This window comes from Quercus robur, chromosome 5, assembly GCF_932294415.1.
Source record: "Quercus robur chromosome 5, dhQueRobu3.1, whole genome shotgun sequence".
In the NCBI taxonomy this organism is placed as follows: Eukaryota; Viridiplantae; Streptophyta; class Magnoliopsida; order Fagales; family Fagaceae; genus Quercus; species Quercus robur.
In genome coordinates this window covers 22,724,172-22,740,118 of record NC_065538.1, presented here as the reverse complement: position 1 = coordinate 22,740,118, position 15,947 = coordinate 22,724,172, and the positions used below count along the sequence as shown (strand labels likewise).

Below are 15,947 nucleotides of genomic sequence, written 5' to 3'. Positions count from 1 at the left end.
CTTTTTTTGGGTAACAGTAATATGCCTCTTTCAAATGTTTCTAGCTATTGAAAAGGAATCAAGAAAGCACTAAAGTTTAATAAACATAGCAAGAATCCCACCATCGATTTTACAAACTATCAGCTATAGCAAAAGTCCTGCATTCAGGTTGTCAATATTCATAAGGCATTTTGTATTACTGGACCAAGTCTTAGCAAGCAAAAGACTGTCATTAGGTTAGCTATGTAGGAATTATATCAAGACAGAAATGAGAAAACATATTTTTAAATCTCTTGCAGGATCAAGAAACAAGAACCGTCATCATTTCCGATCTTTTAATTGTCAAAGATCAAGTAAGAGATATCACAAATAATTAAGTTCCATTTAATTTGTAAATGCCGCATGCATGCATTAACGAGTTCATTAGGTTCAAAAGCTGCTACATGAACTCTCACCAAGGGCAAAGGCAGGAATACAAAAGATAAGAAAACTGATGGGCGAGGGCTTCCAGCCACTTCCAACCCATCTAATCAAAATTATAGGATAAACAACAAGCTTCGGACTATATCTATTGTCTCCAGAAAAAGCTCTACGCCGTGCCTACCATGACTTGCCCATACCGCAAAAAGTTGAAACACAACTAGCAAATGACAAAATGTACTAGAGATCATCCATGGCTGCAAACAGATTAACATACACAGCTCTTTATAAATAGACGATCTAGCTGCACCAGTTTGACAACTTCATCAATCACTGACATGGGAGCCTGGAGACAGCAATCACAGCCCATTATGAAGCAAAGGGCATACCCATTATGAAGAAATCTTCATGGTAGCTTGATTCAGGAGAGCTTTCAGAAGTGTTATTGTAAGCTATCTCTGATTCCTCGGCAAAAATCTCCTCAGCACGGCACTCAAAACTGCAAAATGCTTTATCACCTCTGCAAGAAATCAAAGGAAAGCAAAGCCTTAAAATCTGGCATAGAGTAAACTAGAAAGGGCATAGAGAGCTTATAAGTTATAACAAAACAAACCTGTATATGTAAATGTCTTCCCCCTCTTCCAGTCTTTTCTTGCAAAAATAACAGAAGCTGAAAATCTCATCAGAGTGAGATGGGGTTATTCCATTTGGATTCTTAGGCACTTCAGGCGATTTAACCCCTGATTCTTCCTTCTTACCAAAATTGGCCAACTCATTTGTGGGACAATCCAAAACACAGTCACCAAAAATATGAGTTTTTTTAGGATTTGGACCATGAGAAATTATACAGGTATAATCCTCAGAGAGCTCTATCTCTTTTGCAGAAAGAGAATCTATAAGCCCATGGCTCAAGCCAATCGGAATTGGAAGCGAACTTGGTTTGTTACCCAAAGAATTTACTACTTGTGAACCTTCACTAATTACCAAAGGTGAACTCATTATGGAAGTTTTATTCTCAGGACAAAAATTCTTCAAACTCAAACTACAAGTCTGAGTTAAGTCAATATGTGAGGAGGAAGACCTGGTGGTATCCGACAAGCAAGATGTAATAGTTTTAATTGGTTCAACTTCTGAAGAAACTCCTTCAACCCCAAAGACAACATTTGCGCCACCTAATTGGGGACTAAGAGTCCTGGTTTTGCGAAGTGGGGAAAAGATGTAGTTTTTAGGCAAAGAATTGGATTTTGCAGAAGAATTAAGTGATTCAAGGTAATGCTTTGGGGTATTATGAATGTTGGTCTTCACTTGTGGTCCAAAAATGACATTCTTCCTCCGAGGTGAATCAAGTACTTCCACAGAAGGTTTGGTTTCATTCAAGAGTGAATTTACAATTCCAAGGCCTACTTTATTGCAATCCCACTTCTTTCGTTGCCCACTTTGGAATTGTGATCTTGGGGACTTAAGACTAAACGGATTACTAAGATTTGAAAAAAGTTTCAAATCCAAAGGAGATGTAGGGCTCCTGACTGAGTCCGACTCCGATAAACATTTTGAACCAAACCCTACAATGAAACCAGGAATACTGAAAAGTGAGCTGCTTATATTTCTCAGGCCCAATACATCAGATTGCAAAGACTCTGAATCAGAATCAGCCATCAGACTACTGTCAATATGTCTTTCCTCAGCATTATCTAAAAACCTCAGTCCTCTTATTCCTCACTGCATCAAATGAAAGTACTAATAAAAAATAGTATAAAATCAATCACAAAGCAATTAAAATAATGAGCAAAACTGTAAACAATGACCAAGCAGCTATGAACTAGTTAAAACAAGATGTGATAAACACTGCTTGTTGATGTAGTTACCCCAAATGGAGGTTTCCAGTTGTACATTGAGGTAGAAGTGGAAATGGAGATTCCAGATATTGATTAAACTAATAGAAGAAAAGATCACATATCATATTTCTTTAGTCCAAAGAATGTGCCACAATGTATAGAGCCATTAATGGGGCTTGAAGAAAATAACACTATGAATACTAAAATATATTTAAAACAAGGTACCCATTTATGGAAAGCTTCCTTGAAAACCGATTATAGGTCCTACTATCAGATAAGTCATTAGTGATGAAGAAAAGGAAAAGCTTTTGAATTTCCAATTCAAATTCAATAGTTCAGAACCATTAATCCATTGAAAGCAAGATAAAATTTTTTTTTTTTTTTTTGGGGGGGGAAAAAAGGGAACAAAGAGTTCCTTAGACCAAGAAGTCAAATCAAAATCAATATAAACAAAATAAATCTTCAATCCATGAGCATCTAACAAAGAAAGAAACTAATTAACCATTAATCTAGAAACCCAAATTTAAAATCCCTGTAGAACATTCAGAAATAAGAACAATTGAAGCTACCATAGATTGATCATCAAGATGAAAATTTGCCCAGATTATAATTACCCAAGAAACCCCCATAAAACCCATGAGAAACTCCAATAGAAACATTCAAGAAAGCTCTGAAACCACAGAAACAGTATTGCATTAAGCTTAAAACAAGGAACCCATTATGGGAATATCAAATATATCTTATCTATGTTGAAGAACACTAAGATCAGATATATATTATACACATAAAAGCACCCTTAACCACCTGATTTTCCCCAAAAAAAAAATCATCTAAACATGCCTGGGTTGATAAAGCAATCAAGAGGTACTAAACCTTTTTGTTCAGGCCCAAGAACAAAAATTGATTAATCAATCAACCAAATGCATCAAAAGGGTACCTAAAAATCACTGAAGCAGGATTGATTTCCAAAACCAAAAAGCTCCATGCATGCATCAAAATGAAACCCCAAGAACACATACATGAACAGTAATAAGCTTTACAAAATGATCAATCTTTTCTGAGCTTTAAAATCAAGACCCATTTTTTAAGGTCCCCAAAAAAACCCAATAATGCATTCAAATGGATCAGTGGCAAAAGCTACAAAACCATAGAAAATGACAAATTTAAAGAAAACCCACCTGGTTTTAACCTCAGGAAAACTTCATGGATGAGGTTCTGAGCCCAGACTCTGAAGAGAAAATCCAAATGCAGCAGAGCTAGATATTGACAAAGTGCTTAAAAACTTGCCTAGCACACCTATCAATATAAATTTTTGTTTTTCTTTATTAGTTAAAAAAAAAAAAAAATTCTTTTTTTTTTCCTTCTCTTGTATGCATCAAAATCAGAGAAACAGTGAGGCACTGAGGCTTCTGATATACTCCTCACTTTCTCTCTCTCTCATGATTAACAAAGCTAGACGCATAGTACAACGTATAGTATAAAACTACGTATATTCCAACCATCGGTGTTTAAACAACACGCGGCTTCTCGTGTATTCATTTCACACGCAAAAGATTGGTACGCTACATATTTGACCACCCATTTTCAACTTTACTAAAAAATTAGAGATATGCTGTATATTTACTACATTTTTACAATACTTTCATAACAAATTTTATGTGGTAAATTGTTATTGGTTGATATAAGCGGGTAAAAAATAATTTAAGTTGTGAATTTAAATTAGAACTAATAACAACTTACCACTTAATGATTCTTTTATAAAAGTATTATGAAAATGATATCAACATAACACTTCTTAAAAATTAGGTCAATAATATTATAATTTAAATATTCATCTAATTTATAGATTTTTTAATAGAGATATTTTGGATTTAAATTCTCCCACCCTTAATTATCGGATTATAAATAAATAAAATTGACATATCCTTTTTTTTCTTTTTTCTTTTTTCATTTTTCCTTTTGCTGAATAGAACATGATATATCTTAAAATTAACCCATAAAGGGAATATAGTATAGTATCTTTTTTCTTAATTTTTAAATTCTCTCCAATATCAATATACTTAATTTTTAATTCATTTATTTGTTTCAAATTATTTTTATTTGATTATATGCAACTTTTTAAAAACTCGATTATTTATTTATTTATTATAATTTATTTTTAAAATAAATCTATAAAATTAGGTTTATCGAACAATACTCTAAATGAATTTTATCAAAATTTGCATACTAGAAAAAAAAAATGCAAGATACTCCCTATTTCGACATTAGTGTAGTATGCAATGCTACACATATGGATGAGGTTGGAGACTTGGAGTTATATTTGGACCAATGCGGGACATGACCCCCTAGCCTTATATAGATTCGACTCCTGAATTTTATATATATATATAGGGCTCTGCCTTATCATTCTCAAATTGAATAAGTACTAATATAAATATTTAAAATTTGGCCCAAAAAACATACTTGGTGTGCGTTTGGGTTAGGATTAAAAATTAAAATTATTTCACTATTCAGCTTATTTTTGCTACTATTCATACGCTCCACTGCACTTTTTGGCACTATTTATGAACCCCACTGTACTATTTCAACTAACTTTTACATTTATCTACAATACTTTCAGCAATAATTTTTCAGTTTCAGCAAAATAAGCGGTATCCAAACATACCCTTAATCCCTAGAATTCATTGGCTCAAAAAGGTTAACAAAAAATGAAAAATGAAATAGCCAGTTGCTATATGATGTGCGGCCCTCATCAACCCCCACCCCCAAAAAGTCATAAATTATAATAAAAAAATTTCTATATTTTTGGTGTTTTATGCAACTAAAATCCTTTAGTATTTTTTTTTTTTTTCTACATAGGATAAATTAAGGGCATACTAAAAAACAAGAGGCTAAGGACCTTAAATTAATGCTACTAATTTATTTACATTTTAAGGTAGTTTATTGTTTTCGCATATGGATATGTGTGTTTCCTCAATCTTTTTTTGTCAATATATTTCATATTAACTTTTTTATCATCAAATTTTAATAGGGATGGTAGTAGGTACTTTTGTTTTAATAAAATTGTGCCCCATGGTAGGTAAGAAGTAGAATATCAACATTCTACTAACTCATTTATAAAATAGTTGTACTTATGCTTGCTCTTCCAACTTTTCCACTGCAACTATGGAACAAGTATATTCAACCATGAATATTAACAAATATAGGTTTTCACAACAAAAGTGAAGAAGATATTATGAAAAATTCTTTGATTTTACACATTAATAGAGATATTGTTGAAAATTTTAGTAAATAATTTAATCATATACGATTTTCAAGATTTAAAATAATGTCAACTTCCATTTTGATAGATGATATATAATAAATTTATGATGAATCAACAATCACATGGCTAACCTATCAATAGAGCACCCAACAATAGAGTACTTGTCTGTGATGTAAGAAAGTCAACCTAGCTTGATGGCACTAACCTAAGGTCTTTGATACTTAGGGTCTGTTTAGATATCGCTTATTATTGAAAATTGAAAACTTATTACTAAAAACACTGTAGCAAAATAATTTTTAAACTATGAATAGTGCCTGCAAAACCTAGTTTTAAAGTTATATTTATTAAATTCTGTATTTACGGGTCCCATGAATAGTGCACGGGACCCAGTTTGGAAAAGCAAACACCAGCCGCGTTTGCTATCTAAAGTCACACTTAAGCTAGTGGATTTATTAAAGGAGAATATTTTTATTTTTCTTTTTAGATCTTATTTTGTTGGAAATTCCATGAATTTATAGACTTGACGGTGGCACATGTTGCTCTTTAATTGTAGCCATTGTCTTGATTGTGGCATAAATGGGCATAATGTGGTCATCATGGGTGAGATCAAGGGAATTATTCTAGTCATGGGCGAGATTATGGGCTTATGGCTGTTGAACCCTGTGAATGTAGCTCATGGGTTCCGATCCCCAACCTTTCCTTCCGAGACATAGCTCATTGATTATGGTCATAATCGTCTATGAAGTTCCAAGCTAATACCATGAGCTTCATCCACAAAGTTCACTCGATTGTCAAATCATCACTTCGATGCTCCTTAGATTGCTTAGTGTGGTGAGTATTGTTGGGCAATGTTCCTGCGTTCCAAAGTAGGGAGGTCGTTCACACGTGGTAAAATCGTCCAAGCCAAGCCCTCTTGTTGAACAATTTGGTTAAGCAGTCTCTTCTACCTCAAAAATGTATTAAGAAATAATTATTTTGTATCTCTTATCTTGTTTATATTTTGTTAACATTGAATAAATGTTGGTTTTATTTTCAATAGTTAAAGTTTTAAATCCTAGCACTTTTTTTTTTTTAATTCTTAAATTTCAAGATATTTTTGGTTCATACTTTGGCCTCCAAATTGAAATTATGGCTTTATCTTTGAGTACACTTTTTTTTTATAATATAGATATGATAAGATTTAAACTTGTAACGTTTGTTTCACGATGATTGTTCTTTCCATCATGGCTTTTGAGTAGAGTTGTAGTGTGCTTTTGTGTTAGAACCTATTTCTCTCTCCCTTGTGTGTGTGTGTTTGTTTCTCAAAAAAAAAAAAAAAAAATTATTCAACAAAGAGAAAACCTTAATAGTTAAGCTAATTGAAAATCTAAAACCATTAATATATATGATATTGATACATAATCTTAATATGGAAAGAGTATGATTTTATATCAAGTGTATTAATGGTTTCAAACTTTCAATTATTAGAATTGCATTTTAATAAATTCACCGTTGGATTGCATTTTCTTTCAATATCTTTTATGCTTACAAAAATTTGTAATGATCAAAGATCAATATTTAATGTTTAAATTTAACTTTTTGTGGTTTAAAATTATGTATAAAATATGAGTTTATAAATCAAATGGTAAACAGTATCCTATTAGCACAAAATTTTACATGCATGTTAAAAACATAAAAAATATGTAATCCAACAATAAAATTTTTAAAATACAAATTCAATTAAAAATTATTAAGTAGTATAACATTAGTTAGAGTAAGTGTAATTTTTTTTTTTCTTTTCAGAAATAGAGTAAGTGTAATTTGAATCTAACTCTTATACATATTTCAATTACTCAACGAGAATAGAGGCCTTAAAAAAATTGATGAATAATTTTGGTCTTATTAATGAAGGAGCAAGTTGGATGCTGTGCATAGGTGAGAGGGGTCTACAAATGGTTCGTGCACTCGGAACTTTAGAACGGTCCATTGATATAGACCTTAGAAATTCCTATGATAAAAATAATAAAGCTTTTCAATTTTTCATAGAGTTTCTTTCTTTACCTTTTCTTAAGGGAGTCAGCACAAAAGGACAAAGATGACTGGTGCTTTCAAAAATAACTGACCAACGTCTACTGCACCCAATTACAGCGATGTTTTCCGTTTGGCTTAAACGAGACGAGATTCTTTTTTTCTTTTTCCTTATTTATTTTTTAATTACAAGGTATACACATTTAATGATATTACATTTTAACCATTCATTTTTATTTCACCAAGGTTAGAAACTTAAAATATTACATTTACAGCTATATTTTTTGGGATAATAATACCCCTCTCCCTTGAGGTCTGAAAAATCACACTTCACCCCAAATTTAAAGGGAAAAAAACACTTTCTCTATCTGACATTCGATTGACCAAATTTTTTTAAATTATTATTAAAAATATTATGTATTACCTGTCCTTTTGTTTTGTTTAAAGGCAAGTTTTAAGAATTATCTTTCATTTCAAAATTTAAATTTATTGTATTAAATTTTTAATTGAAGTGTATTTTAAAATATTAAGTATGATTTTTTTTTCAACAAGTTATGAAAAGATTTGTCATTACAAGTGTTTTGGTACTTGATAAATTTTGCATTTTTTATTCTAAATTTAACAGTTTTTTTTTATTAACTATAGTTAAACTTTTATAAAGAGATTATTTAGAAATTTAGAATATTTCGTTATTAATATAAACAAAAAGGGGAGAGTGTTAATTTTTTTAAACTTCAAGAGAGGGAAGTGTTTTTTCCATTCAGGCTTGGGGTTGGGTGTCATTCCCTTAAACCTCAAGGAATGAGAGTGTAATTATCCCTTAATTTTTATATTTTTAATATTAAAATAATAATCTGTTAGTATTTTTTATTAATATATATAAACTGTTATTGGAATATCATCTATATTACTATTTAAGGGACTTTCCCTATTTAAGATCCTCAATTTTGATGCCCAAAATACCCTCAATCTATTCTCTTACAAGTTTTTCAACTAACTGGATAAATACATAACAAAATAAAAAATTGTCAATTGAATTCCACTTTTCATGTTTTACTCCTAAAAAGGTGTTTTTAATATGCCAATAAATTTTTTCACTTTTTCAGTTACCAAATTCTTTTTCTTTTTCTTTTTTTCCTTTTACAACTGATTATATTTAAATTTCACTCTTCATGTTTTACTCTTAAATTTATTCAGTTTATTTTTCTTTTACAATCGATTAAAATAAGTGAAAAATTATGACACTAGATAATAATAAAAGAGCCTCATCGAACGCGCAAAGCGCATGTGATGAGATTAATATCATATACACATAAGCCAAATACTAAGACCATTTTTATTATAGAGTTTAGCTTACCTCCAGTACTTTTTAAACTAAAATCTCATTTTGTTTTGATGAGAAATTATCGCATTATCCACTAACTAAATAAAATGTGAAGATTGAAACCAACTACTACTTGCTATTGTATATTTAAAATAAAAGAACATATCTAATTAAAAAAGTATTAAAGGTAAACCAAACCTTTAATTATGTATCAATCGCATGACATCATGTTAATAATTGTAAAAAAATTTGTTGAAAATTTAGTATTCTATACTTATTGTTTTTGTTTTATACATTGAAGACAGTAAATATAATTTCAACTAATATATATATATATATATATATAATACAGTCAACACTATTAAGAAATTCTATGATATCTTTTTTTTTTTTTTTTTTGTGTTTAGTATTTACCTTTTTTTTTTTCTTTTTTTTTTCTATGAGATGGGAATGTATAAACAACGCAACGTGTTGGTTGCTAATGAGTTGTAGTTCAAATGACATCTCCTCTCTTTATAAATATTAAAAGAGACATCATAAGTTGAAACTTTTTTATAAAAAAAAAAAAATGTATTTGAGTGAAAGGTAAGGTTACGGGTTCAAGACTCATGAGTACATGTGTAATTTACTAATAAATAAAATATGTTAGTTTGAGGGGAAAATCGGAATTGATGATTAATTGCTCTGAAAAATCAGTTTGGCTTAATGTTTCACGGTTTTTCTATTTTTAAGGAAAGAAGTAGCAATGGGTTGGTAGCATTTCTTAGTCATAGGAAAGCAAACCGGACAATGATAGAACATTAATTTGGCGTTTAGTTTGAAGAATCATATATACCATCCCATTTTCAAATTCTTGAAATATAATTCCCAATAAAATAAATCATTCATAATGGTTTATAAGATTTACATAGGACTTATTCCTAATAATAATTTTGTAGGATATATATATATATATATATATTTGAGTAATAGTGAGAATTCTCCCTAAAATACTTAGTAATAGATAAACCTGAAATATTTTTTATGCTTTACTTTTTTCTTGAAAGTATCAAATAACGTTATCTCTAAAATTTTAAATAAAACATGGGCAAAACAATTAACAAAAGCATCACATGAATTCATAAAACAAAAAGAGTCAAAGAGAAAAGACAAGCACGTCTATTGATTAGTTTTGGGGAAAAAAAAGGTTAGGATGCAAATCATATATCCTTTAAGTTTTGGTGAATTGTCATTTTCATCTCTAAAAGTTTATATTTTGTCATTATAGCCATTAAACTTTAACAATTTTGTCAAGTTGGTCATTTTATTTATTATCATTTATAAAACCAACACTATTCCAATATGTGATATAATGTTGTGTTATTGGACTTGAAGAAAATTTCATTGATGGCAATTGACATATATAATGATTAATTTGATAAAAATGTTAAAGTTCAAGGACTAAAATTCAAAAATTAAATTTTAGGGATGAAAATAAAAATTCACCTAAACTCAAAGGGTGTGATTTAATTTTTGGGGTAAAAAAAAAAAAAAAAAAGAAAAGAAAAGAAAAGAGCATAGCGTGAACCATTCCCAATTTCCCACTGTGACTCTAATATAAACTCATATAAATTTTGTACACTATTTTTTTTTTTAAATATTGTTTGATTAGTTATGTGCAAAAAAATTAATACTTGTAGACAAAAAAAGAAAAAAAGTACCCTTTCAATCATTTCAAATTAAATTTTAAGTTTCAAGTTTAGTATGGGGCCAGAGAATTTGTGACCCCGGCCCACTTTACCTTAGGGCCCAAGGCCCGCGCCGAGGAGAGACGTTGCCGAGAACATGCAGCGAAAGTCCAAATGGCCTAGAAATGAAGCCGAGGACAATCCTGTCCTCGACATCCCAAAACCTAGAAGGGAAGAACGGCACGCCATCAAAGGCAGCCCCCAAAGCGCTCCCAGAAGAAAGGACGAGTACAGTAGGACTCGCACAGGGGTACAGTGTGGGAGTGGTTCAAGGAAAAGCTGTCACCTCCGCATTGAATGCGCCAACAAACGTCCTTGCCACATGAATGGGAAAAGACCCCTGAACAGTGTGGTTTCGGTTATTGCAACTAACAGAAAGTGGGGGAAGGCGGCTGATGGGACAAGCACTCGAGTAGTTACCTATCTGATCAACAGATGGAAGGTCAGGATCAACTAAGAGGGGCTATATAATGTAAGAATTCATCCACGGAAAGGGAGGGGGAGAAAAAAGAAAGAGCATTATGTATCGTCTCTAGGACCATTGTAACCTAGCGTAAAAAAGAATAATAAGAACATTAAGCTCCTTGGACGAGGTCTAAGGACCGGAGCCACTCAGGCCGAGCCGAGGAGAAAGTCTTCTTAGATAAGTTCAGTTCACCCCTGTGCGATCATCATGAACACCATGACTAATGACTGTCCGTTCATCAAGACCTAGCCTTTTACCCCACTCTCTACAAATTTTATTGTTTGGACCTTTAACGTTCGAACCCAATACCAATTTGGGATCGTTACAAATTGAGTCCTTACAATTAGTTTTTATTTATTTATTTATTAGATTCTTAGTTAAATGAAAATAATATTTTCATTAAAAAAAAATATTTTCATGCCTACAAATGTGGGGTCTTGTATATAAGGTTTTAGGCGTCTATATTTTCTTAAGCTTTTTATAAACAAATAAGAGAATATCCACCTATGTTTTTTTTATGTCAAATGAAATGTTCTAATGTTTCTAATGGAGACTTTTAAAATTCAAATCCCTCTTTGCCATAATTTTTTTTTTCCTTTAAAAAAAAAGGAACAACCAAGTAAACATCCTGCAAAAACATGATAACTCATATGTTCATAATGAATTATTTTCACACTTAGTAGAATATACAAATTATATATTCTAAAATGCTATTTGATGTAACCAGAAAATCCGCCAATAGTATCCCAGTATGCAACATGTAGAGTTGTAGAGAAATTTTGTATTGAGAGAGAGCAATTGAGCAACAACTACATGCATGTATTTAATCTTAGCAACGGTGCTGTCAAAATCAACATCCAAATGATTAATTGCCTTTGATCTTTGAATTTTTTAGATGTGCTTAGCACTTAGAGTTCCCATTATTTTAAGCAAGATATATAGTACTAGTAATCACTGCAGACTAAGTCAAACACTTCTTCTTTGCCAGGCCTAAATAATTGAAAATTAAAAAAAAGTGATAACTTATCTCACAAAATTAATCCCTTTATTTTTTTTAAAGTCTTTTCTTCTTTAACATTTGTTTGAAGAATCCCTTCTTCCCCACACATTCCATTATTCCACAGTTGATCGAAATTCAAGCTTCTTCATTGAGGAAAAATGAATAAATAAAATCTCAAACTTCCTCAAATTATAACAAATACATCATTGATTTTTTTTTAAAATGGTGACACAAGCTTTTTCTTTTATCTTTTTATTCATTTGTTTATGTACAATTTATTAAAGTCTCAAATTTTTTTTTTTATATAAGTACAACTATATTATAAGCAATTTTTAATATATAAGCAAATAAGGTTTAATAAAAAATAAAAACAAAATCCACCGGCACTTCAATTTTTAATAAATTAAAAATTTTGTATAGTGTTAGTGATTAATTCAATCAAAGGATACTGTCGTATATGTCTGTTTGGGCATCTTTATCATCAAATGTTAGCATGCCTACCTTGTTTGACCGATAAAATAAGTGTTTACAAAAAATTACAATGATAATTTATATTACATAATAATTTTTTAACATGAATTTGTATGAGATTAGATGATAAGTTTAATAGGATAAAATAAATTTTGATTTATATGGTTAAAATAGTTGGTACTTGGTAGCAAAGTTTCAAATAAAAATAAATACTATTGTCATTTTCATTCAAAACATAAATATTTAAAACTATTTAATCAATAAAATCTTTAAAATAAATAAATAAACAACAACAACAAATGACATAGAGAACCTGTTTGGCATCCTATTTTGTAATCATAATTTTTTAAATTACAATTTTTAAACCTCACCTTTTATGGATTTTTTTTAAGTAAATCTTTTTTAAACATCACGTTTTCAAAAAGTTGAAAAAAATAAGATGAACCAAACGAGCATAGAGTATGATTGGATTATTTCTTAAAAAATGCTGAGTAACTTACATGCAGCTCTATCGTTATTTTTTATATATATATAAATTATACATAATCAAATATGTGGGAGGAAAAAAAAAAAATTCAAACAGACAATATAATAAAGGACGTCATTTGTTAAATCGTATGATTTTACAACATATAGAATATTAAAATGAAAGTATTGAAACTTCTTATGACTTATCGTATGATTCTACAACATATAGAATATTAAAATGAAAGTATTAATTAAAACTTCTTATGACTTTTTTCTTGTGTTGTCAAGTTAGTTTTTGAGAGGGGTTAAAGTGATATATAAGTGATAATAATATCATTTGTGGTGCCCATGTTTGTGATTCAAAGTCCAAAGATCATCTCCCACTGCTTTCCACACATAATTTTATAAATAATATTAAAAGTGAATAAAAAAATCCAATACTATATTTAACAAATTATGAATATCAAAGAATATATAACACAACCCAAAGCCTTTACCTTGGAATAATGTTTCAAGAAAGACAATATCCCAATGCAACTATTCTTTATCAATTCACACCAAATTGTTTAACAAAATAGTAGTACAAATTCCCAATTCATCCATTATTCCATTAAAGCAAGGTAGTCAACTACATAAAATTAAGACTTTAACAACCATTCCCACCACTTTCATCCGCCATAATGACAAATGTGAAAAATTAAAGAAACAAAACCCTGACTAATGGAATTTTTTTAAAAATAAAAAATAAATAAAGAATGGTATTTTAGAAAATATAATCATGGCAAGGCAACCAAAATGCATTTACATTTCATCCTGCTCCAAGTGGGATGGGGCATGGTGAAATTACCATCCCAATTCATGAAATCATTTAAATTTCTAAACCTTTAAAATGTGGTAAATTGATACATGTATGATGAAAACAAAACTCATTAACTACTTCACCAAAAAAGAAAACTCATTAAATTCAAGTTTTATTAGACTAAAATAATTCAACAGAAAACAAATTCTCATTAAATTACTTTTGGTTTTTTAAAAAGCCACAATTAAATTATGGCGGTATCCTTAAAAAAAATCTTGATTAAATTGTTTATAATATTTATACAAATTCTTTATTTTTATCTTAACTTATGAATTAAATGTTAACTTCACGTGTCTCAAAATTATATGAAAAGGTAAAATAGTCTTTCTAAAATGTCTTTTACTTCTTCTTTTTTTTAATGTCTTTTACTTTATTTGAGGTGGCACTACTTTCTTTTAAAACAAGATAAGGGTAGTATTTTTTTTTTTTAGGAAACAGTAAATACTTATTATAATACACAAACACGAAAGTAATATATAGAATTTTTTAAACAAGCTTATAATACATTACATAATCAGAGTACCACTAAAAAATGGCCTAACATTTGTAGTAGTAGCCTGGGGTTATAAGGACTGAAACTCTAACACACACAATCGATGTGGGATAAACATCAATAATACTTATTAGAATGCACAAACACGAAAGTAATATATAGAATTTTTTAAACAATTTTATAATACATTAATAACTAAAGTACCACTACAAAAGGGTAATATCTGAAATTTAACTTTTACATTGAAATTTTTCATTTACTATGGGACCGACCAAAAATAAAAAGCTTATAAATATGTGCCATTTTCATTTTAGTCCTTGTAAATTAAATTGTGTCAATTTATATAGCCCATGAGTTTTCACACTATTTCAATATTACTCTATTGTTGTCTCAATAACAAAAAATGTTAGGAGGTGTTTGGTATGCAATAATGTTTTAGAATTCTCGAAAATGTTGAAAGACTTCCTAGCATTCACAAGTTTGGTTGCAAATCACACAAGTGAATCAAATATTTAGCATTCACAAGTATTTGGGTTTCCATTCAAACATTTTTTTTTATATATAGGAATGTAGCTTCCCTTCAAAACAGATGGGTTTTCACATTCTTGTGTCTAGAAAAAAAAATTACATTTTATGAAGTGAAAATTTTATGCCATTCCTCCCTACCCTTTAACCAATACAAATAAAACTAAAAACTAAAAACTAATAATTTTAAATAATTATTTTTGTAGTATACATTTTATTCAAAAATGTTATACTATAGTTTTTTATTGAATTTTTCATATTTTATATTTTTTCTCATTGTTTATTTAGAGGTAGATAAAAATAGAATTGAAATTGTCTTTATAAATCAAATGATATTTTTTTGGAAAAATAAATAATTACGATAAAATTCTTAGAAATAAACTAAATATAAGTATTTCAAATTTACAAGAATCTTGTAAGATTTCAAATCAAACCAAACATATTAATAGTAGTACATTCCTAGGTATTCAGATTACCAAACATCACATTTCAAAGAATTTGAATTTTGAAAGCAAGGTGGATTTCCCAAACCAAATGCCCCTTAATGTGTTTGATGAATTATATGTTATATTATTAAAATAAAAATATTTAACTAACATTAGATGGAAACCTCATCTATATATATATTAATAGCCAAAACTGAGAGAAAATCCAATTAAATTCTAAATTTGAGTCTAATTTTGTGCCACGTGTTTCATTTAATTTTTAAATTTGTGTGTCAAGTGAATTATTAGGTATAAAAATCAAAAAGTCTAGATTCAATTAGATTTTAAATTTAATTTTAATTGGAGTTCAATTTTGCGCCATGTGTCCCATCTAATTTTTTAATTTTTTTGACAAATGAATTATTGAGTGCAAAAACTGAAGAATCTAGATCCAATTATATTCTAAATCATATATATGTGTGTACGTGTGTATATAAATGTGATTATTTTTAAATGTACCCATGCATATGTACGGGATTACACATTAATCGTAATAAGTGGCATAACAGTGCCAAATTAGCTGCTATTATGTTGGCATTTCTCATTATTTTTTTTATTTTTCTTTTCTTTTCCTGTAGTAAATTTTTTTTTAAGGTGGATTTCCTCATTTCCCAAACCAAATG

General features: G+C 29.5%; 1 protein-coding gene across 2 annotated transcripts; it reads right to left on the bottom strand.

Moving 5' to 3' along the window:
* Positions 1 to 340: 340 nt before the first annotated feature.
* On the bottom strand, positions 341 to 3,600 carry LOC126725529 (FCS-Like Zinc finger 10-like). Of its 2 annotated transcripts, none has more exons than XM_050430299.1 (3): positions 3,413 to 3,600; positions 1,013 to 2,118; positions 341 to 919 (listed from the first exon to the last, which is right to left on the bottom strand). In XM_050430299.1, the coding sequence occupies exons 2-3, from the start codon at positions 2,053 to 2,055 to the stop codon at positions 769 to 771; spliced, it is 1,194 nt and encodes a 397-aa protein (XP_050286256.1). In that variant the 5' UTR covers positions 2,056 to 2,118; positions 3,413 to 3,600; the 3' UTR covers positions 341 to 768. The 2 variants fall into 2 exon arrangements, with proteins under 2 accessions (XP_050286256.1, XP_050286257.1); XM_050430300.1 differs by lacking the exon at positions 3,413 to 3,600 and adding an exon at positions 2,265 to 2,312.
* Positions 3,601 to 15,947: the final 12,347 nt, after the last annotated feature.